At 42.8% G+C, this 18304-nt stretch overlaps 1 protein-coding gene across 2 annotated transcripts in view; it reads left to right on the forward strand.

Moving 5' to 3' along the window:
- c10h1orf112 (chromosome 10 C1orf112 homolog) overlaps positions 1–18304 on the forward strand; it is a 20892-nt gene continuing 2588 nt past the window's right edge. Inside the window, exons 1-22 of one of the 2 annotated variants that reach the window (XM_039002993.1) lie at positions 1–161; positions 690–808; positions 984–1023; positions 1453–1541; positions 1636–1740; positions 2066–2206; positions 2365–2527; positions 2795–2879; positions 3041–3179; positions 4403–4557; positions 4650–4798; positions 6603–6732; positions 6979–7165; positions 7554–7636; positions 7917–7968; positions 8485–8574; positions 8741–8926; positions 9486–9602; positions 9700–9795; positions 11496–11609; positions 13966–14070; positions 17462–17542. In XM_039002993.1, coding sequence (XP_038858921.1) covers positions 719–808; positions 984–1023; positions 1453–1541; positions 1636–1740; positions 2066–2206; positions 2365–2527; positions 2795–2879; positions 3041–3179; positions 4403–4557; positions 4650–4798; positions 6603–6732; positions 6979–7165; positions 7554–7636; positions 7917–7968; positions 8485–8574; positions 8741–8926; positions 9486–9602; positions 9700–9795; positions 11496–11609; positions 13966–14070; positions 17462–17542 — 2397 coding nt within the window. In that variant the 5' untranslated portion in view covers positions 1–161; positions 690–718. The remainder of the gene's footprint in view (positions 162–689; positions 809–983; positions 1024–1452; positions 1542–1635; positions 1741–2065; positions 2207–2364; positions 2528–2794; positions 2880–3040; positions 3180–4402; positions 4558–4649; positions 4799–6602; positions 6733–6978; positions 7166–7553; positions 7637–7916; positions 7969–8484; positions 8575–8740; positions 8927–9485; positions 9603–9699; positions 9796–11495; positions 11610–13965; positions 14071–17461; positions 17543–18304) is intronic. The other variant, XM_039002994.1, reaches the window with a different exon arrangement.

Here is an 18304-nt window from a genome sequence, read left to right on the forward strand (position 1 = left end):
CCTCTTTCTGGCTAAAGTTATCCACAAACTCTCGATACAGTTTGAATATTTTTAAACCAGTTAGTTAGTGAAGCAAGACATGTCGTTTTCTATGCATGTAATAACGCAAGTAGAATTTACATTTCGTGGGGATTTGTGAACTGCTGAAAGAAAGTAGCAAGGTAAGCACAAGTTTATCAATTTAGCTAGCTAGCTAACGCTACTTAGTTGGCTAACGTAAACGGAATCAAAGAGCGAAGCTTGTTAGCTAGCTACCTTGCTAACTAGCTGGATGTAAGCTGTGCTGTTATCCAAACGTAACCTGCAGCCAGCTAGCTAACGTCGACAAGTTTAGTGCCTGTACAACCTCCTTAGCCGTCTAAACTCAACGATTTATGATAGGGTTGGTTGGCTCCGATGCCAAATAAAATGATAAAAAACGACTGACTTCCGCACCAAAATAATAGCCCACAATTACACACGATATTGTTCGTTGTGATTGCGGACAGTTCTTTGGATGCTAAAAGGAGTAGTTTTGATAAGAACTTCATTTTACGACATTAGAGCTGTCTGCCCACACCAGTCGCTGCTCAACTCCGTCGTAAATCGTTGTGTTTAACCGGCGTTTCTATTCCTATGATTTAACTAGTAACTTTCTACATCCATGGTTTGTAGAGAAAAGTACGAGAATAATGTTCTTTATTTTGTAGTGTACACCACCTAGGCTGTCATCATCACCATGTCGCAGACCACTCTGTTAGAAGAGGTGGCCCAGTGGAGCAAGGACACCTGTCGGCTGGAAGTCAAATCCGTCCTCCCCAAACTCATCATATCCTTTCGTGGGTCTCTATTGTACAAAACATGACACGGGGCATAAATCATTTACTTATGGTTGAAATGACTGTAAACATCACACCTATCCAGTTGATGTAGTATGCCTGTGTGTGTAGCTACTACTGTTGAAGTCAAATTGCATTACTTTTGAACTCCTTAACTGTGTGTACTCCATGCATTATAAGACAGAAAGCTGGGAAGAACATATACGTAAGTCTCATCTTTTTAACATCAAATCCAAGTTTATGGGTCGTGAACACAGATTTGCTGCCGTTATCGCAGGTCCAGCAAAATACTTGTGTTTCTAGCTCCAACAGTGTAGCAATACCTAGCAATAACATTTAAAAAATAACAGAACGAGCAATGTCAGAGACTGGAATATATATGCATACATGCATATAATTGTGTGTAAAAACAGTTTTCGACTCAAATTTTAGTTGGGGACATGAAATTCAGGTCGCAGTTGTAAATGAGAACTTGTTCTCAGCTGGCCTACCTGGTTAAGTAAAGGTGAAATAAAATCTAAAGTTGTCACCTGTCAGTTAACCCAGTCATAATTCAGTGTTCTCCATGAATAAGGCCTAGAGTGAAAGGCCAGTGGCACTCGTTCTCTCATTTCATGTTTGCGTCTTCTTTTAGATGTGCTGAAAATCATCACAGACATGTTCTTGCCTCACCTCAGCCTGTCAGAGCTGGAAGACGAGTGTTTCTCCAAGGTCTTACCTAAGGTAGGACATATTTATTTTCTTGTTTGAACACAGACATGCATGTTCACAAGCATCAGCTCAGTGTGTGTGTGTTTAACTGTTGTAATGTCTGCAGGTAGGGAAGATGTTCAACACACTGATGGAGGAGATCACTAACCAAGTAGGAGGGCTGTCCATTCAGAACACGGAAATACACTCTTTTCTCAGGAACATTCTACAGGTGTGTTCTTAATGCCTGGTAAATTCTCTCTATCGCTCTCTCTCTGATACAGTATGAGAGAGAAGCACTCCCCTGTCTTTCTCTCTGTTGTGTTAACCTCTACTTAATCACCCTCCCGGATCCGGGATCCTCCTCATCAGAAAAGCAGACTAGCATAGCCTAGCATAGCGCCACAAGTAAATAATAGCATATAAATATCATGAAATCACAAGTCCAATACAGCAAATGAAAGTTAAGGTATACGTTGTTTTACCCTCTTCAAATCTGAATGCTAATTGTACTGAGTGGACATCATTAGCTGGGGGGGGGGGGTTCTGTTTGTCAGGTGATGGTGCAGGTGTTGGAGGTGCTGTCTGGCTGTGTGCGTCATGTTTGCTCATTTGAGGAGGCTCCTGCTCTGGATAGTATCCGCTCCTTACCCTCCTGCATCCTTAAGGTCCTCAGGAACACCTTCCAGCACTGCAAGGTATGACTGCAAGGAATTCACTGTTTTAATTATTCTTACTGTGCAAAAGTCTATGTCTAGGAGTATCTAAAAGAGCACATCATGTTCATATGTAGTTTTGTACTGTATGGATTCAGTGGCATTATTACAATATGTTGTGGGAATGACTCTGTCCCCAGGAGAGTGGGGAGGTGTACTGTGAGCGTCTGTCCCTGGTGGGAGACCTGCTTCAGGGCCTGTTTAAAGAGGCTTACTCACTACAGAAAGGCCTGATGGAACTCATGGACAGGATCTCCCTGGAGAACACAGCCTCGGAGGACGACGTCTCCGACATCATCACTGGTGTGTGTGTGTGTGTGTGTGTGTGTGTGTGTGTGTGTGTGTGTGTGTGTGTGTGTGTGTGTGTGTGTGTGTGTGTGTGTGTGTGTGTGTGTGTGTGTGTGTGTCGGAAGAGACTTATGCATCCGTCTGGTTGTTTGTGGGTAGTAATTCTCACTTTAGATAAAAGTGACCATTTTATACTATTCAGTGTTATGCTAAGACATTGTCATACATTAACAATAGTTTTTGCCTCAGTGATGACCATGAAAAGCTGTTTATTTCCCTCAGTGATTCATAGTCTCCTGGATATATGCTCAGTTATCTCAAACCTTGACATCGCACTACACGCCAACACATGGAAATTCATTATTAAGTAAGTATAGAACATATACATTTTTAATCATCATAAACATTTGATCTATTGTAAATGAATTATTCAGTAAGTATAGTCCGGCCCACAAACATTACATTTGGATGATAATTTAAATCTATCTGGCTGTTTTTGTTGGCTGACTGATTGGCTGATCTGATCAGGCAGTGTGTGAAGTATGGGTCGTTGGTGGAGGAGCGGCTTCGTCACGGTGACATCACATCCTGTCTGTGTGATGACCTGCTGGCATCGTTCCACAGCTGCCTGGAGCTGGCTGAGCAGATCAGTCAGGCGGGGCCACAGGTACACCGCCAATCACATCACAGTCAGAGGAACACTCCCTATGAGCGAAAGACGACGATACATCTTTTGGGTTGAAAAGACGTTGAAAGTAGATCTTTTTGGTTGAAAAGGCGTTGAAAATAGATATTTTTGGTTGAAAAGAAGTTGAAAATAGATCTTTTTGGTTGAAAAGACATTGAAAATGTATCTTTTTGGTTGAAAAGAAGTTGAAAATGTATCTTTTTGGTTGAAAAGAAGTTGAAAATAGATATTTTTGGTTGAAAAGAAGTTGAAAATAGATCTTTTTGGTTGAAAAGAAGTTGAAAATAGATCTTTTTGGTTGAAAAGAAGTTGAAAATAGATCTTTTTGGTTGAAAAGACGTTAAAAATTGATCTTTTTGGTTGAAAAGACATTGAAAATGTATCTTTTTGGTTGAAAAGAAGTTGAAAATGTATCTTTTTGGTTGAAAAGAAGTTGAAAATAGATATTTTTGGTTGAAAAGAAGTTGAAAATAGATCTTTTTGGTTGAAAAGAAGTTGAAAATAGATCTTTTTGGTTGAAAAGAAGTTGAAAATAGATCTTTTTGGTTGAAAAGAAGTTGAAAATAGATCTTTTTGGTTGAAAAGACGTTAAAAATTGATCTTTTTGGTTGAAAAGACATTGAAAATTTATATTTTTGGTTGATAAGACGTTGAAAATTGATATTTTTGGGTGAAAAGACATTGAAAATAAGTCTTGTGCTCACTGGGCTGGCATTAATCTTTTATTCATTTCCAAATGTTTTTTGTTGCGTGCTCACTGAACATGACCTTGATGAGTTGAATGAGCTGATTTCCTTCTATTATTATTATTTATTTCACCTTCATTTAACCAGGTAGGCCATTTAAAACTGCCCAAGATAAAGCAAAGCAGTGTGACAAAAACAACAACACAGAGTTACACATGGCATAAACAAACGTACAGTCAATAACACAATAGAAAAATCTGTATACAGTGTGTGCAAATGAAAGTCCTGGAGTCCAAATGCATTATTCATTAATATTACACTACAATAGAGAAAAAAAATGTGCGTGGGGTTTGTTACGGGTCAATTCAGGACAAACAATGCACCATTCTCACTGTGACCCTAGATGTCTGAGCATGAGGTGAAGGGTAGAACACAGCCACACAGTGAAACAATGCTCTCAGCTTGATCTGGTTGTTCCTGCTGTCCTGTTGAACCGCTGGTCTCTGTTTCTTACAGCAGGTGGCACACAGCCCAGAATACAAGCTGTTTCAGAAAACTACAAAGATGTGCAGATTTTTTGCCAACACATTAGTTCATTACATAAAGGAATTCAAGGCTTTTCTTTCTAAGTCTTGCAGACGCTTCCACCAACTCTACCTTCAAATTGTCAGGTATAATACGGCGACACTTTCTGCAACTCACACGTACTGTACACACACACACACACCCTCTATGGTTAACGTTTATTATATTTTATCCACAGCAAGTTTCCTCCCAGCCTGTGTTCCCCAGTGCTCCCCTCCCCTCTGTCTGAGGAGCTGAACGGAGCAGCTCTGGTGCCCATGGACGCTCTGCTCTCCCAGCTGCTCCCCCTCAGACCCTTTGCCGAGTCCGTCCTCAACCCCAGCCAGCGTGAGTCCACCTCTACCTTCACCCTAGTGTAGAAAACGGTGAAATACTTCACACTGCAGTCTATGCTAACCCTATAATACCCATGTGCTTTATTGACATTGTTTGGGGCCACACAGTTTTTCCTGTGATGCACTTTAATGCCATGAGCCTTAGGTCTTGAATTATACAGTCTGTTTCCTTATTACATCCATGTCCACTGTCCCACGTTCATCTGGGGCCTCTGTCAATGTACTGTAGGGATGCTTTCCGCCTTGAGACATATATAACAAAAGCAAACATACACACACACACACACACACACACACACACACACACACACACACACACACACACCCCTTCCGCTGGTGTCCTTTGAGGACATTGGTTTGCTGAGTGTGCTCTGGTTTTTTATTTAGGGGTCAGAGGTCAACTTGGAACACAATGCTCTCACATCTCACAAGGCCAAAGTACTACTTTGAATATCAGGGCTCTGCTTGTTATCTGTCATTAATCAAGGGGACATAAACAGTAGAGATAAGAAGTTCAGCTCTTTTTACTGACGCTGATCTTATCGACTCGTTCAGTCAAAATAACTAATCTTTCAGACTCATTTCGTTCCTTTGAGACAGTAATGCCCAGTGTACACAGGACCACCTTACCGGCAAACGATGAACTGAAGACTCGAAAGAGTCATGATTCTACAAGTTCACGTCGTTCACCGTAGGGCTTATTGGAGATGTCATTTGTGACTGAGAAGTGTGGTGCTTTAAACAATGTTGATTGTTAGCTAAACAAATATGATTATTTCTTGATACATTAGAAACTTTAGATTGTGAACGACTGATATTGGTGATAAGAACAATATTGTTTGAACTGCAGCCCCCCCCCCCCCAAACGATTCGTGTTCGACTTTGTTGAACAGAGGCTGTGTGTGTCCGTCATAACATTCAATAATTCATTGTATTCATTCTTGCACCATGCGATCAATGACCATTTCCAAACATGTCTTTTTCGTCTACGCTGCCTGCAGCATGATCTGTTTTCCTGCACGGCTATATGACAGACAGTTGTTGGTTGGAGCTTGTCTCTGGAGCCGCTGAGCCGGAGGAGAGTATTAATCCTGCTGTAGGACTTCACTGCGGCCAGCAGGTCAAAACAAATGACTAAAATGAACGAGTCACTCAAACAAACAAACTCAGCACGACTTGAGTCAGTAAAAAGAGTAGAGTGCGATAATAATGCCTAAAATACCCCCTCGTGTCCATTTTACCAGTAGGCCTACGGTCTCATGAGTCTTGTCAGGCCCACCTTGTGTTGAGTGTGATAATAATGCCTAAAATACCCCCTCGTGTCCATTTTACCAGTAGGCCTACGGTCTCATGAGTCTTGTCAGGCCCACCTTGTGTTGAGTGTGATAATAATGCCTAAAATACCCCCTCGTGTCCATTTTACCAGTAGGCCTACGGTCTCATGAGTCTTGTCAGGCCCACCTTGTGTTGAGTGTGATAATAATGCCTAAAATACCCCCTTGTGTCCATTTTACCAGTAGGCCTACGGTCTCATGAGTCTTGTCAGGCCCACCTTGTGTTGAGTGTGATAATAATGCCTAAAATACCCCCTCGTGTCCATTTTACCAGTAGGCCTACGGTCTCATGAGTCTTGTCAGGCCCACCTTGTGTTGAGTGTGATAATAATGCCTAAAATACCCCCTCGTGTCCATTTTACCAGTAGGCCTACGGTCTCATGAGTCTTGTCAGGCCCACCTTGTGTTGAGTGTGAGCCTTTTTGTGGCCCCTGCCTGTCCTGTTTGTTTACCTGTATGTAGAGTTGAGTCCTGGGACAGAGTTACCCCATTGCCTCCTGCTGGTGAGTGTCATGGGTCAGTTCCCCTCCCATCCAGAGGAGGCGCTGCAGCTGTGGTGTGACGGCAGCCACTTCCCTGAGGACACACCCAGGTAGGAGGGCTCTAGACTATGGCTGTAGACCAGACATTAGTCAAATCGTTTTTTTTATTTAGTTTGACTAGTGCAAAAGAACCAATTAAATAGTCCCAAAAACTCCATAATACATCAAGTATTTCATTTTCACCCAAACATTTCTTTGATCTGGCATTTCTCTCCCCCCTCTCTCTCCTCTCCCCCCTCTCTTTCTCTCCTCCCTCTCTCTCCCCCTCTCTCTCCCCCTGCCTGCTCTGTCTTCAGACTGCCTCTGTTCCGGGCCTTGTTCCAGAGCTTCAGGCGATGCTGTACGGAACGGAGGGTTCCAGTCCTGTTGCCGGGGGTGATGATGAAGGGTCAAGCCCAGGGGAACGTGACCCTACATCATCACGTCTGTGTGATGCTCTGTGCCTGTGTGGCATCGCTGCCCCCAGAACACTTCCCACTACTGGTGAGGCTCTGCCCACAAACTGTTGGGTGTAAATTGTTGTAGATATTGTGTGTAAGTATTTTACACAGCACTTTGGCCCCTGAGTTTTTCCTAGCTTGGAAAAACTGTAAATGATTGCATTATGATGAAAATGTGGATACAGTATGTTTATGATGTCATACCAAATCTCCCCCTCTCTGTTTTATTTAGTGGAAACACCAAGGTCATTTCTGGTGAAATTATCACCCTGAAACGCACCTCAATTATTATCCTTCATCTGTTTTTCTACTGTGGATCAGTTTATGATGTCATACCAAACCTTCCTCTCTTTATGTTCCGTTCTCTCTCTCTGTCTCTGTCTCTCTCTCTCTCTCTCTTTGTCCTCCATTTGTGCTAATCCATCCTTCAGGAGCGTAGTCTGTTGGAGGCCGTGCTGCAGCCTGACACCCAGACGGCCCTGCTGGCTACTGACGTGTGGTGTTTCATGGCCCGGTGAGCATCTGGCCACAAAAACACCGGCCTTCCTTCCACCAACACTGACTTTGCTGATAAACTTTTCATGGAAAAATGTGCTCACTATGCTATGTGGTTGTCTCACCTAACCACCTTTTAAAATGAATGTACTAACTGGAAGTGTTCTCTGGAGAAGACTGTCTGCTAAATTACTCAAATGTAAAGTACATTTCACATAAATGTCGCAATACTGTATATGTCCATTGCTTGTCCTTTGTGTTTGCTGCCAGCTGTGAGTGACTCTGTCCTCTCTCTGCAGGTATGGTACAGCTGAACTGTGCTTGCATCACGGTCTCCTCACAGCTCAACTGGTGAGTAGAGAGGACAGACGGACAGACCACAGGGGTCACAACTTCTCCCTGGCTATCCGTGATCTCTGGCTCTCTCTCTGTCTCTCTCTCTGTCTCTCTCTCTCTCTCTCTGTGTGTGTGTGTATCCTATTTTATCATCCCTATCCAAGGCCCAGTCCCAAATCCACCCCTAAGGCCTACGCACTTGTGGAGATCTGAGAGGATTTGATTGTTATAAGACAAATGGTGTATTTAGTCTATCACAAGGCAAGCTGGAGGTGCTACCAGATGGCTTAACACCTGTCAAATCCAGTCAGATCTTCTCCACAAGTGCATAGGGTGCAAGCCTTAGGGTTGGATTTGGCATCAGGGTGGCTGTAGACTAGGGCATTTCTGATACCCCGACAGAGGCGACAATTGGTGTTTCTGGATCCTGGGGGAAGGAGACACCTGTTAGTAACCGTGCCCCAGGTCACGAAATAAACTGAAACGAGCTACCTTTTTCCTCACACTCCCCCCCCCCCCCCCCCCCCCCAGGTGAAGTCGTGTGGTGGGGAGTGTTACCAGCTGTCCCACCTGTCTCTGCTGCTAAGACGTATGGTGTTCCTCATGACTCCTGAACACCAGGTCAGACCGCAGCACGGAGAAAACGTGGGGGGTGGGGGGCTGTCGATCTCTGGTTTTATAAAGTGATATGAGCTTGTGGTTTGTGTTTTTTATTTACATTTGTGTGTGACTGAGTGTGTGTGTTTTCATGTGATGTGTGTTCTACATTTGTGTGTGTTTATTGTAGATGGAGTTGGTGGAGCGTTTCCCTCCCTCCCAGGATGACAACCTCCCTGTATGGTGTCACATCCTCCTTAGAGCACTGTCCCATGATGCCCAGCAGCGGGTCGAGGCAGACATCATCACCTTAACTAACACCACTGTGACAAACTGGCAAAAGGCTGGGTGCAAACTGGGACAATTGGACAAAGTGGTGAGGGAGGACACTTCAGAATTCCTCGGTTCAGAAGCTGCTTTAGACCAAGGGGCAAAGCCTATCTAAATTGCTTTTCAGTGGCCAGCTGAACACTAAAGTTAATGTGTGGACAATAAAGTTGTATTCTATTCCACTGGAGTGATATTGCTGAACATACTTGTTTTATACAGCCTCATTGACAGGCAGGCACCTTTTTCATAATGAACATGCCTCGTGACACATTTTGGCCTTAGTTACCATACTGAAGGTCTCATTTCATTACCAAGAGTTTAGAGAGGGCAAAAGGCTACAATATTATTTGCTGCATGGTTGTCTCCAGGTCCTATAGTAGGTGTTTTATAGAAAGATCATGACTGGCTTTAAGAGCTTAGAGAAGGTGAAGAGTTTGGTTTAAGAGCTCAGATAAAAGTACCAATCAAATAATCTTGTTTATCGTGAGAAAATCAGGGTAGGTAAGGTCATTTCTTGTCGTCCTAAGTGGACCCGTTCTGTTTATAATTTAGTAAGAAAGCACTGCGGTGTGGCCTCTCAGTTCGGCCCATTTTCTCGCCCCCAGAACGAAGCGCTGTTGTCCCTGCTGATGGTAGTTCGAGGTGTATCTCCAGAGGCAGAGTGTGGGTCGTCTGCACTGACCATCATCTCACAACTCTGGGTGGCCATGTGTCCCAGTCAGGTGAGGGAAGTACTTCTGGACACACACACACACTCTCACAAGTACATTTGGGTGTACAGTTTGCCTGTTCAGTTAACTCTATCCCTTTGATTGGCAGGTGCAGATCCACCCTAGCATCCAGTGCACTCTGAAACTCCTCCTCTCCATGTCAGCCATCTTGGTGAAGAGCTTTGACCCACAGGTCATCTGTCAGGTACAGAACACACACGTGCACTTCCCTTACTCACTTCAGTGACTGTGATGCTCAGTGATGTGGTAAACTATCAGGTCCAGTGGGCTCTCCAGATAACACACGGGTGGGAACTAGAATAGTAGAATACACAAGGTGCAATTTCGACAATCACTCAATTAGCCCATGTCAGAAAAACATTTTCTAGCCAGCTATCTAAACTAGTAGTAATCATGGTTAAATTACCGACCGGTGGGGGGGCCCCCATTGATTTTGTTAGTCACTCTCACTCAGATATCATATTCAAAACTGAAAACATTTCTCTCCGCCCCATGGCAAAATGTTTAGAATTGTATGAAATGTGTTATAAAATTGCAAAATCTTCTACCCCATGGCAAAATGTGTAGAATTGCACAACATTTTCTCTCCGCCCCATGGCAAAATGTGTAGAATTGCACAACATTTTCTCTCCGCCCCATGGCAAAATGTGTAGAATTGCAGGAGATTTACTCCAAAACAATGTATTGTCTCCACTGTCAAGAAGGGGGGGCCGCTAAAATGTTTTGCTCACAAGGTGTGGGGGGCCCGCCAACAACATTTCACTTAGGGCCCCCAAAAGGCTAGGGCCAGCTCTGACTGCATGTGTAGGCAGACCTGCGAGCCACTGCGGCCCCTCGTGATGATTTCATATTTTTTGTGGGCCCCCCACCCCATTAAAAAAATATATATATATAAGATGTGGAGATGTTCATATTGAAATGTGTATCTCATGTGAACTGCACTGCAATTCAGTTTTCTTCCCTAGTTCAATAAAGGTTAAATTAAATAAATAAATATTGTTAACTGCTACGGTGCACCAGTGTAAAAGGCCTATAGTTGACTCTAAAATGTTGTACTCTATACCTATTTGAAAAATGTGTTTTGATAAGATTACAGATTCTCTCAAGACCCCAAGTTTGGGAACCACTGTACCGCTGACCTCTCTCTCTCTCTATATATCTCTCCGTCTCTATCTCTCTGGCTCTCTCCCCATCTCTCTCTCTGTCTCTCTCTCCCCATCTCTCCGTCTCTCTCCCCATCTCTTTGTCTCTCTCCCCATCTCTCTATCTCTCTATCTCTGTCTCTCTCTCCATCTCTCTCTCTATCTCTGTCTCTCTCTGCATCTCTCTCTCCATCTCTCTCTCTCTGTCTCTCTCTCCATCTCTCTCTGTCTCTCTCTCCATCTCTCTCTCTAAATATCTCTGTCTCTCTCTCTCCATCTCTCTAAATATCTCTGTCTCTCCCTCCCCATCTCTCTCTCTCTGTCTCTCTCTCCATCTCTCTCTCTATATCTCTCTGTCTCTCTCTCCATCTCTCTCTCTGTCTCTCTCTATCTCTCTGTCTCTCTCTCCTTCTCTCTCTCTATATCTCTCTGTCTCTCTCTCCATCTCTCTCTGTCTCTCTCTGTATCTCCTCTGCCCCCTCCATGGTAGCCGGCCTCACTACTCTCTGTAAAGCAACGTTATTTTGTTATGAGAACTTATAGTAGCCTATCTTTTTGTTAAGATTATAGCTTAACTTCAGTCAACTGCTCCATTTAACGTTAGTTTCCAACTTAATCCTTCTAGTTATAGCTAGCTATCAGGCTAAAAGTAGCCAGAGCCCTTGAGAGTGCCACCTGGCTGAAATACCAGCGACTATTTACCAGCTGATGTATACTATAAATTGATTGTGTGTGTTTTTAGGCCCTTGTGTGTGTGGGAGCCATGGTCTCTGAGAAGTGTCCTGATGACCTGCTGCTGGCTGCTCTGGACTTCTTGGCCTCTCTAGGCAAGGTGTTCATCCCACATGATAGCCAGGTACTACTGTATGATGGGCAGAAATTTTTTTCTGAACAAAAATATACAGTGTTGGTCCCTTGTTTCATGAGCTGAAATTAAAGATCCCTGAAATGTTCCATATGCACAATAAGCTTTATCTCAAATTTTGTGCACAAATTTGTTTACGTCCCTGTTAGTGAGCATTTCTCCTTTGCCAAGATAATCCATCCACCTGACTGGTGTGGCATATCAAGAAGCTGATTAAACAGAATGATCATTGCACAGGTGCACCAAAAGGCCACTCTAAAATGTGCAGATTTGTCACACAACACACGTTTTTAGGGAGCGTGCAATTGGCATGCTGACTGCAGGAATGTCCACCAGAGCTGTTGCCAGAGAATTTCATGTTCATTTCTCTACCATAAGCCGCCTCCAACGCCGTTGTGGAGAATTTGGCAATATGTCCAACTGGCCTCGCAACCGCAGACCACGTATAACCACGTCCAGCCCAGGACCTCCACATCCGGCTTCTTCACCTCTGAAACCAGCCACCCCGGACAGCTGATGAAACTGTGGGTTTGCACAAACTGTCAGAAACCGTCTCAGGGAAGCTCATCTGCGTGCTCATCGTCCTCACCAGGGTCTTAACCTGACTGCATTTCAGTGTCGTAACCAAATTCAGTGGGTAAATGCTCACCTTCGATGTCCACTGGCACGCTGGAGAAGTGTGCTCTTCACGGCTGAATCCCGATTTCAACTGTACCAGGCAGTATGGCGTTTTGTGGGCGAGCGGTTTGCTGATGTCAACGTTGTGAACAGAGTGCCCCATGGTGGCGGTGGGGTTATGGTATGGACAGGCATAAGCTACAGACAATTAACACACTTACATTTTATTGATGGCAATTTGAATGCACAGAGATACCGTGATGCGATCCTGAGGCACATTGTCATGCCATTCATCCGCCGCCATCACCTCATGTTTCAGCATCATGATGCACAGCTGAAAATGTCTGTTCTTCTATGGCCTGCATACTCTAGACATTGACCCATTGAGCACACCCATTGAGCATGTTTGGAATGCTCTGGATCGACATGCACGACAGCGTGTTCCAGTTCCCGCCAATATCCAATAACTTTGTACAGCCATTGAAGAGAAGTGGGACAACATTCCACAGGCCACAATCAACAGCCTGATCAACTCTAGGTGAAGGCGATGTCGTGCTGCATGAGGCAAATGGTGGTCACACCAGATACTGACTGGTTTTCTGATCCACTCCCCTACTTTATTTTTATTTTTAAAGGTATCTGTGACCAACCGATGCATGTATGTATTTCCAGTAATGTGTAATTCATAGGTTTAGGGTCTAATGAATTTATTTAAATTGGCTGATTTCCTAAATATGAACTAACTCAGTAAAACCTTTAAAATTGTTACATGTTGCGTTTTTTTTCTTTTCTGTGTATATCTAAATCTGTAATGTCATAGACTACAAATTGCAAGAACAGATCAATCTGGAGTCAGCTGTTATCTGGTATAGATGATAGACATGGTGGTGGTGAATAGTAGTTAATTCAACAGGTAGATCAGGTGTCAGCTGTTAACATAATGTGTAATGTAGCCCATTAACCTCTAAAGGTCTAAGCTGTTGGGGGGATGCATTGAATAAATGGTAAAAAAAGATAGTCAAAAAATAAATAATAGGGGCCTCCTGAGTGGCGCAGCGGTCTAAGGCAGTGCTAGAGGCATCACTACAGACCCGGGTTTCGATCCCTGGCTGTATATCACAACCGGCCGTGATCGGGAGTCCCATAGGGCGGCGCACTATTTGGCCCAGTGTCGTCTGGGTTAGGGGAGGGTTTGGCCCGGGGTGGCTTTACTTGGCTCATCGCGCTCTAGTGACTCCTTGTGGTGGGCCGGGCGCCTGCAGGCTGACCTCGGTCGTCAGTTGAACGGTGTTTCATCCGACACATTGGTGCGGCTGGCTTCCGGGTTAAGCGGGCAGGTGTTAAGATGTGCGGTTTGGCGGGAGGACGCATGACTTGACCTTCGCCTCCCGAGCCCGTTGGGAAGTTGCAGCGATGAGACAAGATTGAAATTAAGGAGAAAAATATTTTTCAATGAATCATAAGGAATAAGGTTTTGAAGTGTCTGTCCTATATCTAGGAGATTTAATAAAGCTCAGGAAATATTTTAGTTTTTTGGACACATATTTAACTCCTTATTTTTGTTGGCACAAAACTATCTCCATTGTTCCATTCATTTGTATGGGTTACCTTCAGATGAGTTCCGTCACACTTGTGGAGGTCGTAGAGCAAAATGGAGGACACCAACTATATGTAGTTCACTACTCCCCAACAGTGTGTGTGTGTGTGTGTGTGTGTGTGTCGTCCACAGAGTCAGGTGTTGCCCAGGCTGAGTGATCTGTTTGGGGCCCTGCTAGCTGAGAGGTCCTGGCTAATAAACCAACATGCCCTGGAGGCCTTCGCTCACTTTGCAGAGGTGAGACTCTCCTGAACACTGTTTTTAGTGATAGGAATATAATGTATCTTAAAAATTAGTTTCCTTCTTCCTGGGGGCACTTGGCTGAGTTTTTATTTAAAACTGGAGGGATAGTGGCTACTTTAATGTACGTATGAACTCCAGTGTGTTTTCAGAAAGTATACACATCTCTAGACATTTTTTTCACATTTTGTTGTGTTCCAAAGTGGGATTAAAATGGATTTGTCATTTTTCGTCAACGATCTACACAATACACTATGTCAAAGTGAAAGAAAAATTATAACATAAAAAAAACCCCACTAATGTATCTTCATTAGATAAGTATTCAACCCCCTGAGTCAATACATTTAAACTCAGTTTTTCACAATTCCTGACATTTAATCCTAGTAAAGATTTCCTGTTTTAGGTCAGTTAGGATCACCACTTTATTTTAAGAATGTGGAATGTCAGAATAATAGTAGAGAGAATTATTTATTTCAGCTTTTATTTCTTTCATCACATTCCCAGTGGGTCAGAAGTTTACTTACGCTCAATTAGTATTTGGTAGCATTGACTTTAAATTGTTTTACTTGTGTCAAACGTTTTGGGTAGCCTTCCACAACCTTCCCACAATAAGTTGGGTGAATTTTGGCCAATTCCTCCTGACAGGGCTAATGTAACTGAGTCAGGTTTGTAGGCCTCCTTGCTCGCACATGCTTTTTCAGTTCTGTCCACAAATTTTCTATAGGATTGAGGTCAGGGCTTTGTGATGGCCACTCCAATACCTTGACTTTGTTGTCCTTAAGCCATTTTGCCACAACTTTGGAAGTATGCTTGGGGTCATTGTCCATTTGGAAGACCCATTTGCGACCAAGCTTTAACTTCCTGACTGATGTCTTGAGATATTGCTTCAATATATCCACATAATTTTCGTTCCTCATGATGCCATCTATTTTGTGAAGTGCACCAGTCCCTCCTGCAGCAACGCACCCCCACAACATGATGCTGCCACCCGCGTGCTTCACGGTTGGGATGGTGTTCTTCGGCTTGCAAGCATCCCCCTTTTTCCTCCAAACATAACGATGGTCATTATGGCCAAACAGTTCTATTTTTGTTTTATCAGACCAGAGGACATTTCTCCAAAAAGTACGATCTTTGTCCCCATGTGCAGTTGCAAACCGTAGTCTGGCTTTTTTATGGCTGTTTTGGAGCGGTGGCTTCTTCCTTGCTGAGCGACCTTTCAGGGTATGTCGATATAGGACTCGTTTTACTGTGGATATAGATACTTTTGTACCTGTTTCCTCCATCTTCACAAAGTCCTTTGCTATCGTTCTGGGATTGATTTGCACTTTTCGCACAAGTACGTTCATCTCTAGGAGACAGAACGCGTCTTCTTCCTGAGCGGTATGACGGCTGCACGGTCCCATGGTGTTTATACTTGCGTATTATTGTTTGTACAGATGAATGTGGTACCTTCAATTGCTCCTTAAGTCTTGGCTGATTTCGTTTGATTTTCCCATGATGTCAAGCAAAAAGGCACTGAGTTTGAAGGTAGGCCTTGAAATACATCCACAGGTACACTTCCAATTGACTCAAATGATGTCAATTAGCCTAACAGAAGCTTCTAAAGCCATGACATAATATTCTGGAATTTTCCAAGCTGTTTAAAGGCACAGTCAATTTAGTGTATGTAAACTTCTGACCCACTGGAATTAGGATACAGTGAATTACAAGTGAAATAATCTGTCTGTAAACAATTGTTGGAAAAATTACTTGTCATGCACAAGGTAGATGTCCTAACCGACTTGCCAAAACTATAGTTTGTTAACAAAAAATTTGTGGAGTGGTTGAAAAACGAGTTTTAATGACTCCAACCTTAATGTATGTAAACTTCCGACTTCAACTGTACATGTTAGAATCACCTTTGGCAGCGGATCACAGCTGTGAGTCTTTTTGGGTAAGTCTCTAAGAGCTTTCCACACATGGATTGTACAATATTTGCACATTTCTTTTTTAAATTCTTCAAGCTCTGTAGTGTTGGTTGTTGAGCATTTCTAGACAGCCATTTTCAAGTCTTGCCTGAGATTTTCAAGACGATTTAAGTCCAAATTGTAACTAGGCCACTCCGGTACATTCAATGTGGTTTTGGTAAGCAACTCCAGTGTATATTTGAGCTTGTGTTTTAGGTTATTGTCCTGCTGAAAGGTGAATTAGTCTCCCAGTGTCTGTTGGAAAGCAGACTCAACTAGGTTTTCTAGGATTTTGCCTGTGCTTAGCTCTATTATGTTTATTTTTATCCTAAAAAAACTCCCTAGTCCTTGCTGATGACAAGCGTAGCCATAACATGATGCAGCCACCACAGTGCTTGGAAAATATGAAGAGTGGTACTCGGTGTTGTTGAATTTGCCCCAAAAATACCGCTTTTTATATTCGGGACAAAATGTTAATTTCTTTAGCGTATATTTTGCAGTTTTACTTTAGTGCCTTGTTGCAAACAGGATGCATGTTTTGGAATATGTTTTTTCTGTTCAAGCGTCCTACTTTTCACTCTGTGATTTAGGTTAGTATTGTGGAGTATCTACCAAGTTGTTGATCCATCCTCAGTTTTCTCCTATCACAGCCAATAAACTGTTTTAAAGTCATCCTTGGACTCATGGTGAAATCCCTGAGCGGTTTCCTTCCTCTCCGGAAACTGAGTTGGCAAGGACGCCTGTATCTTTGTGCTGACTGTGTGTGTTGATATACCATCCAAAGTGTAATTAATAACTTCACCATGCACAAAGGGTATTCAGCATCTGCTTTTTACATTTTTACACATCTATCAATAGGTGCCCTTCTTTGCGAGGCATTGGAAAATTCTCTGGTCTTTTGTGGTTGAGACTGCTTGAAATTCACTGCTCGACAGATAATTGTATTTGTGGTGTACAAAGATTAGGTAGTCATTCAAAAATCATGTTAACCACTATTATTGAACACAGAATGAGTCCATTCAACTTATTCTGTGACTTGTTAAGCACATTTTTACTCCTGAACTTATTTAGGCTTGCCATAACAAAGGGGTTGAATACTTATTGACTCAAGACATTTTTCTACAAACAAAATTCCACTTTGACATTATGGGCTATTCTGTGTAGATAATTGACACAAAATCTCAATTTATTCAATTTTAAATTCGGGCTATATCACAACAAAATGTGGAAAAGGAAAGGGGTGTGAACTTAAAGCACTGCTACATTTTTTGTTTAATTTTTTTATTTAACTAGGCAAGTTAGTTAAGAACAAATTCTTATTTATGACGGCCTACCTTGGCCAAACCTGGACGATGCTGGGCCAATTGATGTGATACAGATGTAAGTTGTTCTGGATAAGAGTGCCTGCTAAATGATGAAAATGTGTAATGCTCATGTTTCAGGTCACCAATCATGAGGAGGTGATCTCCCAGAGCTTGTCTTCAGAAGACACCAAAAACAAAGTGGTGAATTTCCTCAGTAAGGTAATGAATGGTACCCACCACATCCAATACACAATCATTGGGACCTGGAGAAAATAAAAGATGGGACTGAACATTGTCGTGGAATTATTCTGATCAAAGGAGAGACTTTTTTTTGTTCGTTTTTCCCCCAAAACAATTTAACTTTATTCTTTAATTACTGCAGTAATGGAGTTGGTAAGTAACCACCCGGAGGTAGTCGCCGAGAACTCAACTAGCAGAACTGAGCTACAGCATTTTATAGTTGAGACACATCCTCCTGAATACATGACAAACAACAGATGTGTGGAATGGGTGAAAAGGTTAGGATTGTTATGAAAGAAATGAATAATTCATAGACAGTATCTGCTATGAAGACTGTTCTCATTGTATGGAAACCAGGGGTTTGGTCCCCAAGATGAGGTTCTCCTTATCAGCAATTCATAACAGATCTCGTCCCTTTTTTTTGTTAGGTCAGTTGAGAACAAGTTCTCATTTACAACTGCGACCTGGCCAAGATAAAAACAAAGCAGTGCGACACAAACAACAACACAAAGTTACACATGAAATAAACAAACGTACAGTCAATAACACAATAGGAAAAAATCTATATACCGTACAGTGTGTTCAAATGAGGTAAGATTAGGGAGGTAAGGCAATAAATAGTCCGTAGTGGCGAAGTAATTACAATTTAGCAATTAACACTGGAGTGATAGATATGCAGAAGATGAATTTGCAAGAAGAGATACTGGGGGGCAAAGGAGCAAATCAAATAAGAATATGGGG

Source organism: Salvelinus namaycush, chromosome 10 (genome assembly GCF_016432855.1).
Source record: "Salvelinus namaycush isolate Seneca chromosome 10, SaNama_1.0, whole genome shotgun sequence".
Classification (NCBI taxonomy): Eukaryota; Metazoa; Chordata; class Actinopteri; order Salmoniformes; family Salmonidae; genus Salvelinus; species Salvelinus namaycush.